A 17558-nucleotide genomic window follows, 5' to 3' on the forward strand; every position below is an offset into this window, starting at 1 on the left:
GGATTACAGGTGTATGCCACTGTACCAGGCAACAGAGTAAATTTAAAGATAAAAAGATACTATAATGGTAATAAACTGACTTAAAAAAATCAATGCTATACTTGCAAAATATATTTTGCAGTGAATTATGCTATGTAACTATTCTACTTCAAGTTTATTAACCAGTGATCAAACTTACCTATCTGACTTCTTGAGGTTTAGTGCAATCGTTTTTATGGAATTATTTTTTCCCAAGTCTTCATATTCAATGGATTCTTGTAACTTCGCCTATAATTATTAACAAAGTCTTTTTTATTTTGTTAGTAAGTTTCTTTTCTTTTCTTTTTTTTTTTTGAGGGCGGTGTGGGGGGATTACTGGGAATTGCACTCAGGGGCACTCAACCACTGAGCCACATCCCCAGCCCTATTTTGTATTTTATTTAGAGACAGGGTCTCCATGAGTTGCTTAGTGACTTGCTTTTGCTCAGGCTGGCTTTGAATTTCCGATCTTCTTGTCTCAGCCTCCTGAGCTACTAGGATTACAGGCTTGCGCCACTGTGTCCAGCAGTAACTTTCTCTTACACAAGTAATGAACATGACTGAAAAGATAAAACCGTGTGGAAGGTAAAAAAATGAAATCATCCGATATGAACTTTACTTCCTAGTGATTACTGTCTTATAAATGGTTGAACCAATTTCTGATCAATCAATTACAAAAAGTACCTATTTTCCTACACTCTGATGATACTAAGTATTCACTAAGTATTAAAAATTTTTAATTTTTGCCAATCTGGCATATGAAGGTGTGTCTTTTATCATGTTTCCCCCAAATGAATTATCTAGTCATACTTTGCAAGCTGAAAAAGGCAAGCACTCTGCCACTGAGCCCCAGCCCAAACCCCAATTATTATTCTTTAAAATTTTATTCTTTAGTGCTAGGGATTGAACCCAATAACTCATGCATGCTGTGCAAGCACTCTACCACTGACCTATTAATACTTTTAAAGTCAATAATGGTTGTATCAATCTCCGCTGTATTGGATGTATTACAAATGTTAGGATGTTGTTACTGTCTCACTGTAACGAATATATCTAAATCTTTGCACACATCATTTCCTTAAAAAAAAAGTCCAGAGTGAAATTGAGAGCATAAAGTTTAAAAAATTTTACATACTGCCTGATTGCTCTCTCTCTTTTTGGTACCAGGGATTGAACCCAGGGGCACTTAACCACTAAGCCACATCCCCAGCACTTGTTTAAATATTTACTTTGAAAAAATAAAACTTGCTTGGGGCCTTGCAAAATTTCTGAGGCTGGCTTTAAACATGTAATCCTTTTGCCTGTCTCCTAAGTTTCTGGGACTATAGACATGTGCCACTCTGCCTGGCACCCGATTGCTCTCTTAAGAAAGCCTTATATAATTTATTTTTATAATTGGGGCTTAAAAAACACAGAGAGAGTAGCTTAATGAAGTTGCAGAAAAGAAATAAGTAGCCAACTCTTTCCATAGTCCCAAATGACTTCTTGAATATTTAATGAGAAGACACTTCCAGCTCTAAAATGCTAGGTTTAACAGGAAGGCCAATTCACTTTTTAAAATCCTATGTGTGAACTTTTTAAAATTTCAATTGCCTTTGTTGAATACTCTTTCCAGGTAAATAAAATAAAATGTACACATTAAATAGTGTATTTGTATTTATGGAAAGGGAATAAAACCTCAATAAAAATAGTAATAGATTTGACTCAAGGAAAAGTTGGCTAAAGAGCCAAAGCTGAGGAGCTTTAAAATGTTCCACACTCAAAGGCAAACAATGTCTTGATCAGAGAAAGTCATATGTAATAAGCAACATGAAGTACTCCTCCCAGATATTTTATATCTGGAGAAACCCAATTCCTAAGTGGCCCCAATTTTTTTGTCCGTACCCTTTTGACTGCTGGCTGAAAGCTGTCTGCATCTCCAGAATTTCGATCCATGCTGCTCGGCTCACCATTTTGTTCATTTTGTGCTTCTCTTAAAACAAAGGGGAAAAACATTAATGTAAAAAAATATAAGTAGAAATATCTACCACAAACTGGATATCCTGAGAAACCCAGTGAGTGCACCTTTGCAGGTATACTTAACTGTTTCCTGAGACCTGCTGCCAGAACCATGGCACTGTGATGGTTAAACCTCTTGATGATGGCAGCATTACTATTCTCCTTGATGGATTTAGAATTGGAAGTAGATGGCACAGAGGAAATGCCATAGCCCTATGAAAAACAATTTAGTATATTAAAAATCAAAATAAGATTCTGATCTCATCTAATAGGAAAAAGATAAGCTTAGTAGAAAAATGTGCTGGATTATAGAACAATGCATTCTCATGAATTTTAAATAGCCACAGGTAAACATTAAAAAATAAGTGACATTACAAAAATAAAAAATATCATTAACTCCTTTTAGCTTTTTACAAAAGCCCCTCTTAATCTTCAACTCTGCATTTTTTTCTGAAGATGCTGGGGATGGAACCCAGGCCCTCAATCCAGTTAGGAAAATGCTCTACCACTGAGCTATATATCAAGAGCCTTTGTATTTTTTTTAAAAAGCAATTCTTGCTGGGCATGGTGGCATATGCCTGTAATCCCAGTAACTCGTGAAGCAGAGACAGGAGAATTGCAAGTTTGAGGTCAGCCTCATCAACTTAATAAGACCGTAAGCAACCTAGTAAGACCGTTTCAAAATACAAAATTAAAAGGGTCGGGGATGTGGCTCAGTGGCAAAGCACCCTTGGGTTCAATCCCTGGTACCCTGTCCAAAAACACAAAAGATAATTTTTTTTCTTTTTTGGGGGGATACTGGGAACTGAACTCAGGGGCACTTGACCACTAAGCATCATCCCCAGCCCTATTTTGTATGTTATTTAGAGACAGGGTCTCAGTGAGCTGCTTAATGCCTCGCTTTTGCTAAGGCTGGCTTTGAACTTGCAATCCTCCTGCCTCAGTCTCCTGAGCTGCTGGGATTATAGGCATGTACCAGCGTGTATGGCTCGAGAATTTTTGATATAGTTAAATAGTAAATGAAGTAACACAACAGAATGAGAGAAAAACACAGACTATGAAGTCAGACAGAAATTTAAATTCTGGCTTTATGGGCTGGGGTTGTGGCTCAGTGGTAGAGCGCGCGCCTAGCACATGAAAGGCCCTAGGTTCGATCCTCAGCACCACATATGAATAAATAAAATAAAGCTATTGTGTCCAACTAAGATATTTGTATATATAAATAAAATTCTGGCTTTATTAATTTTCCCAGACATTATTCTAGGTAATCAACTTTTCTAAGCTCTATAAAATGTGATATTGAAAAATTACATAATATTTTCAAAAAATGATTGAATACATGTCATATGCTAGGTCTTGAAGATAATTAGACATCTGTTCTAAGGTCACTTGTTTAGTTAGACTTTCCCTAACTAAAGTAGCTCTCCACAAACCAGTCATTCCATCATATTGTCCTGTTTTCTCCCTTTCTTCCTTCCCTTCCCTTCTTTCTTAGTACTGCGGACTGAAACCAGGGGTGCTTTCCCACTGATCTTTGTTCCTAGCAAAGGGGTCCCACCAAGTTGCTTAGGGCCTAAAATTCATGATTCTTCTTCTGAGTCGTTGGGATTACAGGCACTGTGCCTGTTTTCTTCATAACATTTGTAATATTTTTTTAAAAAAATCTTATTTTCCATCATACCTGCCAGTCACTTTTGGTAGACTGTATGTTCCATGAGGCTGACTTTATTTTTGTTTACTGGACTATCTCCAGCACATGGCATATATGAAGAATTTAGTAATTATTTGATAAACTAGTAAGACCATGTGCCACAGGAACTTAAATACTAGTTAGCAGGAAGTTGGGCTATAAGCAAGTATATGTGAGTAAGAGTTACCTATGAGAGAGGAAGTGGTTAATCTTATGGAGAAGAGCTTTGAAAAAAGCTTCAAGAAGCACCATAGGATAAACAGGTGCTTGCTATAGACATGGGTGGTGGCAACATTTTGCAGAAACGAAGCCGCCTAAACAAAAATATAAGAGAAAAGTAATACATATTGTGTCATGAGTTTATATGTAATTCAGTATAACTATAATGAAAGGTGAGTCAAGAATTGCTGAGACATAAGGCTAAAGAAATGCATGTCCAGTGAGTTGAGGATATAGCTCAGTTGGTAGAGTGCTTGCCTCTCATGCACAAGACCCTGAGTTCAATCCCCAGCACTACAAAAAAGTCTGTTTAGGGACTGGTAGTGTAGCTCAGTGGCAGAACACATGCCTAGTATGCACAAAGCTCTGGGTTCCATACAAGGACTGCAAAAAAAAAAACCCAAAACAAACAAAAAACAAGAAATGCATGCCCAGTATGCACAAGGCCCTAAATTCAGTCAACCCCCAACAATTAACAGGAAAAAGAAAAAAGTTCCAGAGAGATAATAGAAGGCTTCCTATGTGATTTTTGCATCGATTCAATAATTACTATGTTCTTCATATATGCCATTTGTGTCAGCTTCATGGAACATACTCTACTGAGAAAACGACTAGTAGTTATCAAGCAAAACAAGATGCTTTTTGGAAGTTACAAATTAACAGGAATAAAACAGAGAAGGTAACATGATAGAATGAATTGGGTAGAGTTACTTTAGATAGGGCGACATTAGAACAGATGGGTAAAAAATAGAGGAAGAGAAGGCAAAAAACCAGTAAGTGTAAAGGGTCCAGAGATGGAGAAAACTTGGTGTGGAACCAAAATGAGGTCATTATATATGCGGCTTGAGTGAGTGGCAGAGGCCAAAGCTGAGGTAGTAGTAGATAGGGGCCAAATGAAGCAGAGCCTTATGGGAGGGCTCTGTGTGGGGGGTGTGTGTGTGTGTGTAGGGATTAACTGGGAATTGAACCCAGAGGAACTCTACCACTGAATTTTACCCCTAGCACTTTATATTTCTTATTCTGGGTCTTGCTAAGTTACTAAGACTTGAGATCGTACTTCTTCAGCTTCTCAAGTTGCTGGGATTACAGGTGGGTGTCACTATGCCTGACTAGGAGTTCTGATTTTTATTCTAAGTTCAATAAGAAGGCATCGAAGAGCTTCACACCAAGATCTGATTTATACCTCTTCCTGCTAGAGGAGAATGGACTATATGGGCCAAAAGTACAAACAGGAAGATCCAATAGAAAACTAAACAAGCAATCAAACCAGAGGACCTGCTGATGAACTGAATAGTTTGATGTGAACCAAGGGGAGGAATCAAAGACACTCCCAGGTTTTGTTTGTTTTGTTTCTTGGCCTGAGCAAATGTTAATAATGGTTTTTACTGGGATATGGAAAAGCCAGAAGAAATAAAGTTTATCAGGATGGGAATCACAAGTTCCATTTTGGACATGGTAAGATAAGATATATGTAAAATATATAACTGGAGGTATCAGGCAGGTAACTTTATATAAGATTTTGGTGCTTTTCAGTTAGATCAGGGATATTTGGGATTTGTCATTATGTAATTAGTATTTAAAGCAATGAAACAGAATTTGTTCAGAAAGAGGCTTGATAATATCCTGTGACAGTTAAAACAATTGTAAGTTGATAGAGGGGTTGGGGTTGTGGCTCAGCAGTAGAGTACTCGCCTAGCACGTGTGAGGCCCTGGGTTCGATCCTCAGCACCACTTAAAAATAAATAAAATAAAGGTATTTAAAGGAAAAATAGAATCAATGATTGTTTCTGTTAAAGAGATTGGTTAGGGGCTGGGGATATAGCTCAGCGGCAGAGTGCTTGCCTGGCATGAGTTCCTGAGTTCAAATCCCCAGTACCACCAAAAAAAATAAAATAAAATAAAATAATTGGTTATGCAGACGTTGAAATAGCCATACCAATACAACAGAATACTCTGAAGGCATTTAAAAATGTAGATAATAATAAAAATAACACCTATTTCTTATTGAGCACTTACCACATACCAATTCTATTAACTTTTACTGGAGTGGGTAGATTCTGGAGATTGAACCCAAGGTTAAGCATGTACTCTACCACTGAGCCACACTCTTAGCTCCCTCTTTTAACTTTTAAAATGATCCTATAAGGCCAGTACAATTAGTTTCATTTTATTGAAAAAAGTAAAAAACCAAAAATAGTTGAATTCAGAAATGTTAAAAAATATCAGCATTAAGTTAAGTAGTTTGGTTTTAAAGCCTATGTTTTTTTTAACAACTATGGTATTGACATGGATAATTAGAGAGGTAAAAAAGTTATAAAGTGCATGTACAAAATGCAATTATTTTTATTAACAACCTGCATCTTTAAAGCTCACTAAGCATTTTCTCAGGATGAATCAAAGCGGTATATGTTTGTAATATGCTGAAATTCACCAATGAAATAACTGAGTTTGGAGAACTACCAAGAAAAATGACTGAATATCAAGGAAATGACTCACGTGAGCACCAAAGATTATTTTCAGTTAATGTGAAATCAGATTGCAGCACAAAATTTTAACACTGTTTTTCCTTAACTGGGTACATGTACTAAAATAAAGGGAAAAGTTAGAAAGGAGAAAATAAAGGGATGTATGTTTATGTAGTCAGCAGAAAATAAGGCAGAAGAATGATAAGAAAATGAAAAACAGAATTACGGGAATAACTGAAGAAGGCAAGTTCTTGGACCAGAGATGGAGACAGATGGAATTAACACTAGATCAGAAAGGAATAGTTTCTTTCTCTGTGAATGGACAAATCTGTACACTTGGACTCATGATACCGAGGTAGGTAGCTTACACTTAATGGTCTAATTGTTGGAATAGATTAGGGTGGGGGGTAAGGGACATCAGAATACTCAAGGCTAGGCAGATAGCAGGCAATCAATCAACAAATGTTTGTTATAATATCTTCCAGTCTACTAACATTTATCCCCATTTCTTTAGATTAAATGTTAACTAGGGGCTGGGATGTAGCTCAGTGATAGTGTGCTTGCCTATAGGGCTTGAGGCTCTGGGTTGGATCCTTAGCATCACAAAAACAAGTAAACATGGGAAGAAAAAAAAAAGTTAGCCACTAAGGTAGAATGCTGAACTTATCATATTAAGCCCTGATAATTACCTGGATAATTGCTCATGGGAAAGCTAAAAAATTGTTTCTAAAAAGTTTTAGCAACTCATACAGGGATTTCAGTTCTTAAAGGTAATTTTAATGGCAAACAATACTACTGAAAAGCCCCCCACCCCCCTTTTTAAAGGTGCCGAGGATCAAAAACCCAGGGTCTCAAGAGTGCTAAAAAATACTTTTCAAAAACCATTTCAGATAACAGTATTTTCCTTCTTTTACAATACCATAAGTGGAATATCTATGGGAGGAATGGAGAAACTTTAGATAGGGCAAAGGGGAGGGAAGGGAAGGGAGGGGGTAAGGGGGTAGAAAAGATGGTGGAATGAGCTAGACATTTACCCTAAGTACATGTATGAAGACATGAATGGTGTGAAAATACTTTGTGTACAGTTAACTTAAAAAACTGTGCTCTATATGTGTACTATGAAATGAAGTGCATTCTGTCATCATGTGTAACAAATTAGAATAAATAAATAATTTAATTAAAAAATAAGTGGAATATCTACACTTACGCAATTTAAAAACTATGAAAATGTTAAGGTTAGGAAAATACTGCTTTCTAACTCCTTTTATTGTTTCTTACCTCATCTAATGGTTTATCTTCCAAAGCTGTTAAATCGAGTAGTGGGTTTTTCACTCCTAATGAAACCATTGTTTTTAAACCTAGAAAACAAATGAAATACAAAGTTCAAAGTTTACCCTTCAGATATTAAAAAAAAAAAAAAAAAACCATTCATAGTTCTAATAACTAGAGTGGAAAGCTAAATACTAGAATGTATCAGGGATAAACAGTTACCTTTTTCATCTATTTTGGCACATTCTGCAAAGAGATCCTTTGACCCTGTATTCAGCCGGTCCCTATGGAAATAATGAGACTGAAAAAAACGTGTCCAGAATTCCTTTTCTGTCATGTTATGGGGAACATTTTCTGCATATTTCATTTTTACTGTTGGGGGAAAAACCACAAGAAATAGTTACTAAATTTTCATTTCTTAAAACCTCTCAGATTAGATAATAGAAATACAACTAAAAGCAAGAACTATAAAGTCCTTACTGCTATATATCATAATCTAATGATATATATGAAATATGATTTGAAGTTAGGCGAGGCACTATAAATCTTAACAAATTATTTAAAAAATTGCATTATGCACCAAGAAAATAAAGTCCTTAAGTTTTAGCAGAAAAACCAAGAACCTTGGAGTTTGACCTAAGTCTGCTTGTTTGTTTATTTATAAATGAGTGCTTTCAATCCAAGGTACTCTTGTTAAGTGATGAGAAAATACAAATTTCATTAACCATGGGACTATCAGCTCAGTTCACTAGAATTTTATAGTCTAGAGAATATAGTGTTTCAGAACAGTTTCTTCAGCCAGAATCTGAGTTCAAAATTCTAAGCCTGCCCCTTATAGTTGTGACTTTGTACATACTACTTTTGCTCTCTCTGTTCCTTGTTTTTCTCATCTGTAAAATGAGGGTTATAACAGTATTCACTTCACATGGTATTTGTGATCAAACAAATATAGAAAAAAGTCCTAGTGTTTGGCAAATATTTAAAGTCTATGTGAATATGTTATCAGAAACAAAGATATAATTACCTAACATCATGATAATTCTTTGAGGGCAGACAAAATACTAGGAAAGGAGAGAATAGATCTGCCTGAATAAGACAGGATTTTATAGAAGTGACAAGGAGGCAATCCATACGTGAGCTGAATCCTGAGGGAGAAGCATTTCTTAAAGACTAAAGGGGCAGGGGTGGGGAAGTGAGAACAGTAAATGGCTTAAAGAAACACTGTCTAATTAGGAGCATGACTAAAACTGTGGCTCTCATTCTTTGGGTGCAATCATAAATCATTAGGATGCTTTCTGCATAGCAAATGATTTGTGAATTAGAAAGGTCACTCTGGAGGAATTCATTTATAGATGCCTCCGCAGCAAGTTATTTCATTTAAGTATTTTGAGGGCTAAAGTTTAAGAACCACTGATGGAAACAATGGCAATTATCATTACCAATGAATTAATAAATGCACATTAATGACTGAGCCCTTAGAATCTACCACATGTTGAGCAATGGATAAAATATTTTATGTATTTTATTGCACTTGGTCAGGAATAAAGGAAGCTTTTTGTTTTTTCATTGATATAGATTTCATCCAAACAAATATTTTAACCATCTGAAGAACTAATTCTTCTTACCTGCTGGATAGGTCCTAAATATGGATTCAATGATATCAGAAGTTAAATTATATCTTAAACCATTACAACCATCTGTCTGGGGCCGGACATCAGCCTAAAACAAAGACCACATATATACACATAGGAATTTACATACATATTAGTTAGAACATCAGAGAATATGACTAAGTACTGAACAGACACTACAGAAAGGCGGGAAACAGGCTTTCTAAATGACCTATAGACAAAGTAAGTCCTTTACTTCCACTTTTAGCATAGAGACAGGGCTCAAAAAAGCCAGACTTGTTTCTCATACTCCTAGTAACTTACAAAATCTGCATCCTTGAGAGCCTGTTATGGTCAAAAATTGCATTTGGTCAGGAATAAAGGAAGCTTGTTTGAGTGTCAAAAGGTAGAGAGCTAGTGGAGCTTTAACATAAAACTTGTACAGATGCCCAAACCACTATAAACTCTGGTTATGAATTAAACATAAATTAACTAACTGGTTTCTTTAGGAAAGGCTTTATAAATTCAAGGTACTACTGAGCAACCAGAAAGATACCAAACATACAACTGGCATTCAACTTTTTTTTTAATGTTTTTATTCTTTAGTTTTCGGCCGACACAACATCTTTATTTTTTGTATGTGGTGCTGAGGATCGAACCCAGCGCCGCACGCTTGGCAGGCGAGAGCGCTACCGCTTGAGCCACATCCACAGCCCTGGCATTCAACTTTTTGAATGTATAAATATGGTTCTAGTTCCTCTAAAGTTCAGAATCTTATTCCCTAATTCCACAGGTAAGGAATTCCCAATTTTCTACTAGATTTATTTTATAAATCTTTTTCTTTTTAATATATTTTTACTTGTCAATGGACTTTATTTATATGTGGTACTGAGAATCGAACCCAGTGCCTCACACATGCTAGGCAAGCACTCTACCACTGAGCCACAACCCCAGTCCTTATAAACCTTTTTCTATAATGATATCATTATACATTTAACTTTGTATTATAAGTTAAAATACAGCAATCACTTAAAAAAGGTACCAGAAAGCCCTAAATTTAAAAATATTAGTCCAATTTCTCTCTCTTCTTCTTCTTCTTTTGGTGGTGCAGAGAATTGACCCCAGGGCCTCACACATGCTAGGGAAGTACTCTACTATTAGGTTATATACTGGGTCCAGTATTAGTACAATTTCTAACAATCACTTTCAAAGTTCACTTGACTTCCACTAGGCTAGGATCAAGTCCCAAAACCAAGGAAATGTAACTGAAAAGAAATATAGAGGGAAACATAGGGGCTGTGGTTATAGCTCAGTGGTGGAGTGCTTGCCTAGCACATATGAGGTACAATCCTTAGCACCACATAAAAATAAATAAATGAAATAAAGGTATGAAAAAAAGAAAACACACACATTGGAATTTTCACTTCTTTTCTTTCAGAAATTTAGAAGGTTTACATACCAGAAATGCTGCAGAAATGCCAACATCTTGCTTGTGATTTGATGTGGAAAAACTATCTGTTGCATTCACATTTAAACGATTGGCCCAGAATTCTTCAGCACTGATAACTTGACTTACAACAAGGTCTTTGTAAAGCTGAAACAAAACAGGATCTTCTTGCAGCATTCTGGTGATAGAATATATTAAACATAATTAACTTCTAGAATAAAACACCATTTAAATAACATTTTTAAAAGACTTTGTGGCACAAAAGATTGAAATAACTTTTATTTTGTGATGACTGAGCAGCAGAGATCATTTAGTTCATTTTTTAAGCAATTAAGAGCAAAACAATTTTGGGAGAAATAAAGGAAGATAAATCTGAAGAAACAAAGACTAAACTCTTTAAGGGATTTGGCCTTATTAATCTTTATAACCTTGTTAATACAATAATATAATCACTATGTATGTATTTGTTTACTGAATTCTCTTTCATACAGAAAGGTGAATGGGAAATAGCAGAGGTATGCTTGAGATTTTTTAGCAACTTATCCTTCATTGTGACAAGTACTGGGAGCTGGGAAACTGAGCACCTGACAGATAACTGGTGATGAAATTCTCATTATTACACATTTCTAATGGTTCAGTCCATTCTCTGAAAGAACTGGGAAAAGAAATTAAGGAACCCTAGTACCTTCTAATCTCAGTTCTGCTCTTAATCAGACATTAGGCTTGATGTAGTTAATTTAACTTCTGGGTTTGCATATTCTCATTTCCCCAAAGTTACAGAGTAAGTAAAATGCTAAAACTGAGAACTAAAAATAGAGGTAAAGATAACAGCACAAGCGGGGAGAAATAACAAAGCTATTACAATACTAGAAGACTAGAATATACTATTTCTTTAAAAGCTAAATCTTTGGTCCTTCACCTGTTTTTCTCTTCCAGTTCTTTATTTGCTTTCCTCTTGAATTTGGGCAGTAGTTGCTGAAGAAGGTCCTTCACTGCATCTCGCTCTTTCACTGCTGTGCTTTCATTGGAAAAATGGAAGTTAGTTGTGTCCCCTGCATGTAGGACCAGCTGAAGCTGAATTTTAGCTTTTCCTTCTGGACTGATTTTCTGGCCTAAAAAGAAGCATGAAGCTAATTAGATGAACTACTCACCCACATTGGGTAAACTGCTATATACTAAGTTACTTTTCCTGCCAAGAAGACTGAGGATCCCTTTAGGATTTAGCTGCTCTGTTCCCATCTGAAGGCTTCTGCAGAAATGCACTATTCTTCTCATGTAACCGCAGTATGAATCAATATTTCACTACTAACACTACTTCCCTCTTTGGTATTCTTTTGGTGTCAGACTTCTCATCCACTTCACCTCCACTTCCAGATACCAATGCTTCCATTTAACTAGGGCAAACCTAAATCTTTAAGCTTTCTAACCATGGCTGGAGTTATAGCTCGGTGGTGAGAACATGTGCGAGGCCCTAGGGAGAAGCAACAGCATCGCAAAGTAAAATAAAAACAAAGAATTCAAAGCTTTGTAATCAGCTAACCAGGAGTCCTGAAGCTAATTTAAACCACTGCCTCAAATCAACATTAAGGGCTGTGGCTGTAGCTCAGTGGCAAAGCACTTGCCTAGCACTTTTTTAACACTGCATTAAAAAAAAATAAATAAAAATAAGAAAAAAAATCAACATTAGCAAAAATGACTTATCATTTAAAACAAACAAACAAACAAACAAAACCCAACCAAACAAACAAACAAACAAAAAACCCTGCTTAACAAATCCAAGGTTTGCTTATTAACTGCAAAGGAAAATACATGATGTTGCCTCTGAAAAATATGCTGTCACCACTTTAAGTGATCAAAAAAGGATAGGGCTGGGGTTGTGGCTTAGTGGTAGAGCACTTGATTAGCATGTGTGAGGCACTGGGTTTAATCCTTAACACCACATTAAAAAAAAAAAAAAAGGTATTGTGTCCATCTACAAATATTAAAAAAAAAAAAAAAAAAAAAGGCAGGATTACCTGATACTGTGTGCTTTTTTTGGAACTGGGGATTGAACTCAGGGGCACTAGACCACTGAGCAACATCCCCAACCCTATTTTGTATTTTATTTAGAGACAGGATCTCACTGAGCTGTTTAGCACCTCACTTTTGCAGAGGCTGGCTTTGAACTCACAATCCTCCTGCCTCAGCCTCCTATTATAGGTGTGTGCCACAGTGCCCAGCTTACTATGTGCTTTTTGAGATGATAGAAAAAGAAGTAAACAGGACCACCTAAGTATTATTTTTGCCCAAAATGTTTAACAGGAATATGATCAAGATATTGTATTTGACTTTCAGTTCGTAAGAAATACAAAGGGCTGGGGATGTTGCTTAGTCAGCGGTGGAGTGCTTGTCTAGTGTGTACAGGCTCCGGGGTTTGATCCCCATCACCAAGCAAAACAACAAAACACAGAAATAAATGATTCAGGACATGTGATACTCTATAACACCATCTCTGAAAGAGGTAAAGACCACAACTACATGTACTTAGACTGGGTCCTGGTTTAAAAAAAAAAAAAAAAAAATCACAGCAATGAAAGACATTATTGGGGAGGAGGGGCTGGGGTTATGGATTCAATAGTAGAGCACTTTCCTACCATGTGTGAGGTGCTGGGTTCAATCCTCAGCACTACATACATATAAATAAATAAAATAAAGGTATTGTATCCATCTACAACTAAAAATATTTTTTTAAAAAAGGACATTATTGGGATAACTAAGAATTTTAACAATGGTCTGGATATTTATTATATTCTTGGTAAGATAATGATATAAGCAAAAAGTATACTCACAAGTAATAAAATGAATATGGCAAAATACAATTGAAGTATATATATGGGATTCATTACATAGGTTTTCTTTATACTATTTGAATTTTCCTGTAAGTTTAAGATTTTTAAAATTAAAAACCAGGGCTGGGAGTGCCAAAATATACCTTGAAGGAGAATTGTGTTTTTAAAGAGCAGCCTTCATTGGGAATAGCATTCCTTCTTTCTTTCATAGGGGAAGGAACAGAAGACTTTGTCCCATTAAGTTGGTGACTCATGATAGTGCGACATACTGCCTAGAAAGCTCATTTTAGGCTATATAGAACTCTAAACTTTAAATAAACAGAAACTTTAACTAGAAAGACGATGGTTCCAGACCAAGAGTTTAAATGCAGCAATGAGAAGCAATTTACAGAGTAAGCCAGCATGTTCTATTATCCCTTTCCTCAAAAACAATTACTTCTTTCCAAGAAACTTAGTCACTGCTTTACCACTTGTCAATTTTAGCCCCTATCTCTGAGAGTCTATGTTTTAAAGTCGTTTTTTTGTTTTTGTTTTTTTAAATGAGGTAACTTTTTTTTTAATATCTTTATTTTTATGTGGTACTGAGGATTGGACCCAGGGCCTCACATGTGCAAGGCAAATGCTCCACCACTGCGCCACAACCCCAGCCCTTTTATAAAGTTTTTGAACTAACAAACTAACTTCAGTTCTTTTTTTTTGTGTGTGTGTGGTGCTGGGGATTGAAGCCAGGGCCTTCTGCATGCAAAGCAAGCCCTCTACCAACTGAGCTGTATCTCCAGTCCCTAACTTCAGTTCTGATAAGAATTACTGCTAATTTTTACTTGTGTAGTTTATTATTAATACTTTCCATTGACTTCTTTCAGAAGTAGACATTCTTTCAAATATTCAACTGAAAATGAAACCTGTTCTAGTACAGATCTAGATTTGGGTAAGCACTCCCCTCCTTCATAACTTATAATTGTGAAGAAATGGGAGAATGGTATATTCTTTAGGGTATTACAATGAGTGTGTTTTTCACACACAATAGGGTTTGCTTCCCATTTATAAGAAATGCTAATACAGGCAGATCTTAGTTTATAAGTCTATTGTTGTACAAATGTTAGTTTGCAAGACTTTTTAGGAAACATGGTAGTTTTCCAGAGAAATAGTTTTAAGAGAAGGTATCCTTATCAGGATAGTTGACAAAAAACCCCATACAATTTGGGCAGTACTGTGTGATGAATCTTAAAAACAATATTTCCTTTTGAAAATTAACAGTTATTCTAATGGAGAAAATTAGGGATTTTGGTCATTTCCAGCAGGTAAATCCTTGGGTTAGGGAAACTGTTTATATACAAAGACATTTGTAAACTGAGCACCTGCAAATTGAGAGTTGTCTGGATTTGGAGACATCGTGCTGCTGGAAATCTATACAGGATTTTATCTAGAAAAATCTTTATTTTTTTGGTGTGTGTACATGTGTGTGTGTCTCTCTCTCTCCTGGGGACTGAACTCACAGCCTTGTGAATGCAAGGCAAGCACTCTACCAACTGAGCTGTATCTCCAGCCTTAGAAGAATCTTATGTTCAGGGAAATAAATGAATCCATATTAATAGTTTGAGTGAAAGTACCACAATTTGTAGAGGGTTGTTTGTCCACCTTCTCTTTGGTTTTTCTTACTCAAGAAGAAATCCTTTCCAGAATAAAAGTTCTAAACTCCAGGATTCACTTGGGTTTTTTTTTTTTTTTAAGTTGTAGATGGACACAATACCTTTATTTTATTTATTTTTATGTGGTGCTGAGGATTGAACCCAGTGCCTCACACACAAATGCTCTACCACTGAGCCACAACTCCAGGCCACCACTTGGTGCTTTTAAACCCAATTTTTATTAAACCACATAGTACCATGACTTCTAGGTAAAAAATTCCGAGTTAATCTAATTAATTTGGAAAGAGAAGTTGTTTTGACGTTAGCTTTCAAAGTTGAAAATTATAAAGAAAATAAAAGATGAGCATGGTGATGCCCACCTATAGTTGCTGAGGTAGAAGGATTGCAACTTTGCAGAACACTATCTCAAAGTTTTAAAAAAGGGCCAGGGATATGATTCAGTGGTAGAGTTGTTCTGGAAAAATTAACAGAACTCTGTCTCAAAATAAAAATAAATAAAAAAAATTATGCTCTCAGGCTGAGGTAGCATGCACCAGGCCCTGGGTTTGATCCCCAGCATCCACCACCACCACCACCACCAAAAAAAAAAAGCTTTGTATCTCCCATTTTGTTCAGTATAAAGTTGAATGTATCTTCCCAAGAAAAGATGGCCACATAACTAAAGATTAATTAGACAATTTGCCTAAATGGTGCAAGTCTATTATACGACAACCTGTCATCATCTGTTAATTTTTAAAATGTATAAACAATTTGAAACAGTTAATCCTTGGCAGGGATGTGTTCTACCTACACAATTTCAAAAAGATATTGGTGCACAGTTCTACACTGTGGAAATACTTGCAACAACAAAATTCTGGAAACTTCATTCATAACTGTCCTTCAACAGAGAAGAGTTAAATACACAACTACACACACATCCAGTGTAGTGTTACACAATTTTTAAGAGTACGTATAAATCTTCACATGAGGCAGATTTACATCTGTATGTCAATCTGTTAACAGTGAAAAGATCAGGTTATAAAACAGTATATATTCACTGATCCTGTTTTGCAATTTCTTTTTTTTTAAATTTATTTTTTAGTCACAGGTAGACACAATATCTTTATTTTATTTTTATGTGGATCAAACCCAGTGCCTCACACATGCTAGGCGAGCACTCTACCTATGACACACAATCCCAGCCTGCATTTTGTAATTTCTACATGATTTTTTGATATAAAATTCAAAACCCACAAAGATTTATAAACAATACTTCTATAAAGTTACTAGTAAATGTGTCATACATATGTATTAAACCTTAGTATAGCTGACTTACATTTAATATCAGCATACATATGGCTGATTGTAAATCTATCTTTGCCTTCTGGCGCCCAAGCAATTCTTTCTGCCATGAGGTATAGAGCTCCATCCTGCTTCTTTTGACGCACCTTCTTCACGATCAGCAAAACTTCTTCAGATGAAGTTGCCATGATGGCTATCAGGTGCTAAAAGAGGAAAAAAAGATGATGGAAAAAAAAAATTTCACACATCAATTGGGAAGGGTTTGTTTAGTCAACAATGGTTTAATTTTTTTTTTAAATTTATTTTTTCAGGCACAGTTTAAAGTATAATTTTGAAGAAATCAGTTTATCTAGGTATTATAAAAATTTGTCCTGGAATGTAGCTCAGTGGTAAAGTACTTACTTGGCACGTGCAGGGACCTGCGTTTGCTTCCCAACACCAAAAAAAGTGAGATCCGATTTCTAATTTTTCTTAAGTTGATTATCTGAATTGTTAGTAGTCATCTCTCTCTCTTATAGGCTTTTGTGTGTGTTTACATGGTGGGGGGGGGTTGCTGGGGAGTGAACCCAGGGCCTTGCGCAAGCCAGGCAAGCACTCTATTACTGAGTTACATTCCCAGTCTCAGGTTCCTTTGTATAAGAGGAGGGTTCTACTGTGTTATCCAGGTTGGTCTCAACCACCTGAATTCAAGCGGCATTTCTATCTAGCCTTCCAAGTGCTTACTACAAGCATGAACGGTCTTCTAGGTGGGAAAAGGGTGAAGGGTGAATATATTTATTTAGGAAATTTGTACTGAGCCGAAGAGCCTATAAGTTGTCCAAAGATGAATGAAAGTCAACAGCAAGATTTGTTTTCAAAGAGCTTCTAGCCCAGTGAGCAAAATGTGTGTATGTGTGCTATCTGTAATACAAATTAGAATGTGTCAAGTCCCAAAAGGGACACAAAAAACATTTTGAGTTAGGACTCAGGCAATTTTTTTTTTACTTGGGAAGCCCTGGTTTGCCATACAATTTTTTAAAAAATTGAGGTCTAATTAACAAACAAACAAAATATATAGCTTTTTCAGTGTCCTGTTTGATGTGTT

At 36.0% G+C, this 17558-nt stretch overlaps 1 protein-coding gene across 1 annotated transcript in view; it reads right to left on the reverse strand.

The window, feature by feature from the left end:
• The window catches only part of Gtf2h1 (general transcription factor IIH subunit 1), a 35279-nt gene that overhangs the window by 10509 nt on the left and 7212 nt on the right, over positions 1–17558 (reverse strand). Inside the window, exons 2-10 of the mRNA XM_027942377.3 lie at positions 16509–16677; positions 11636–11828; positions 10729–10894; positions 9285–9378; positions 7882–8031; positions 7669–7748; positions 2102–2229; positions 1903–1990; positions 179–267 (exon numbers count right to left, since the gene is read on the reverse strand). Of these exons, the coding sequence (XP_027798178.1) occupies positions 179–267; positions 1903–1990; positions 2102–2229; positions 7669–7748; positions 7882–8031; positions 9285–9378; positions 10729–10894; positions 11636–11828; positions 16509–16662 (1142 nt within the window). The 5' untranslated portion in view covers positions 16663–16677. The remainder of the gene's footprint in view (positions 1–178; positions 268–1902; positions 1991–2101; positions 2230–7668; positions 7749–7881; positions 8032–9284; positions 9379–10728; positions 10895–11635; positions 11829–16508; positions 16678–17558) is intronic.

The sequence above is a fragment of the Marmota flaviventris genome, chromosome 9 (genome assembly GCF_047511675.1).
Source record: "Marmota flaviventris isolate mMarFla1 chromosome 9, mMarFla1.hap1, whole genome shotgun sequence".
Classification (NCBI taxonomy): domain Eukaryota; kingdom Metazoa; phylum Chordata; class Mammalia; order Rodentia; family Sciuridae; genus Marmota; species Marmota flaviventris.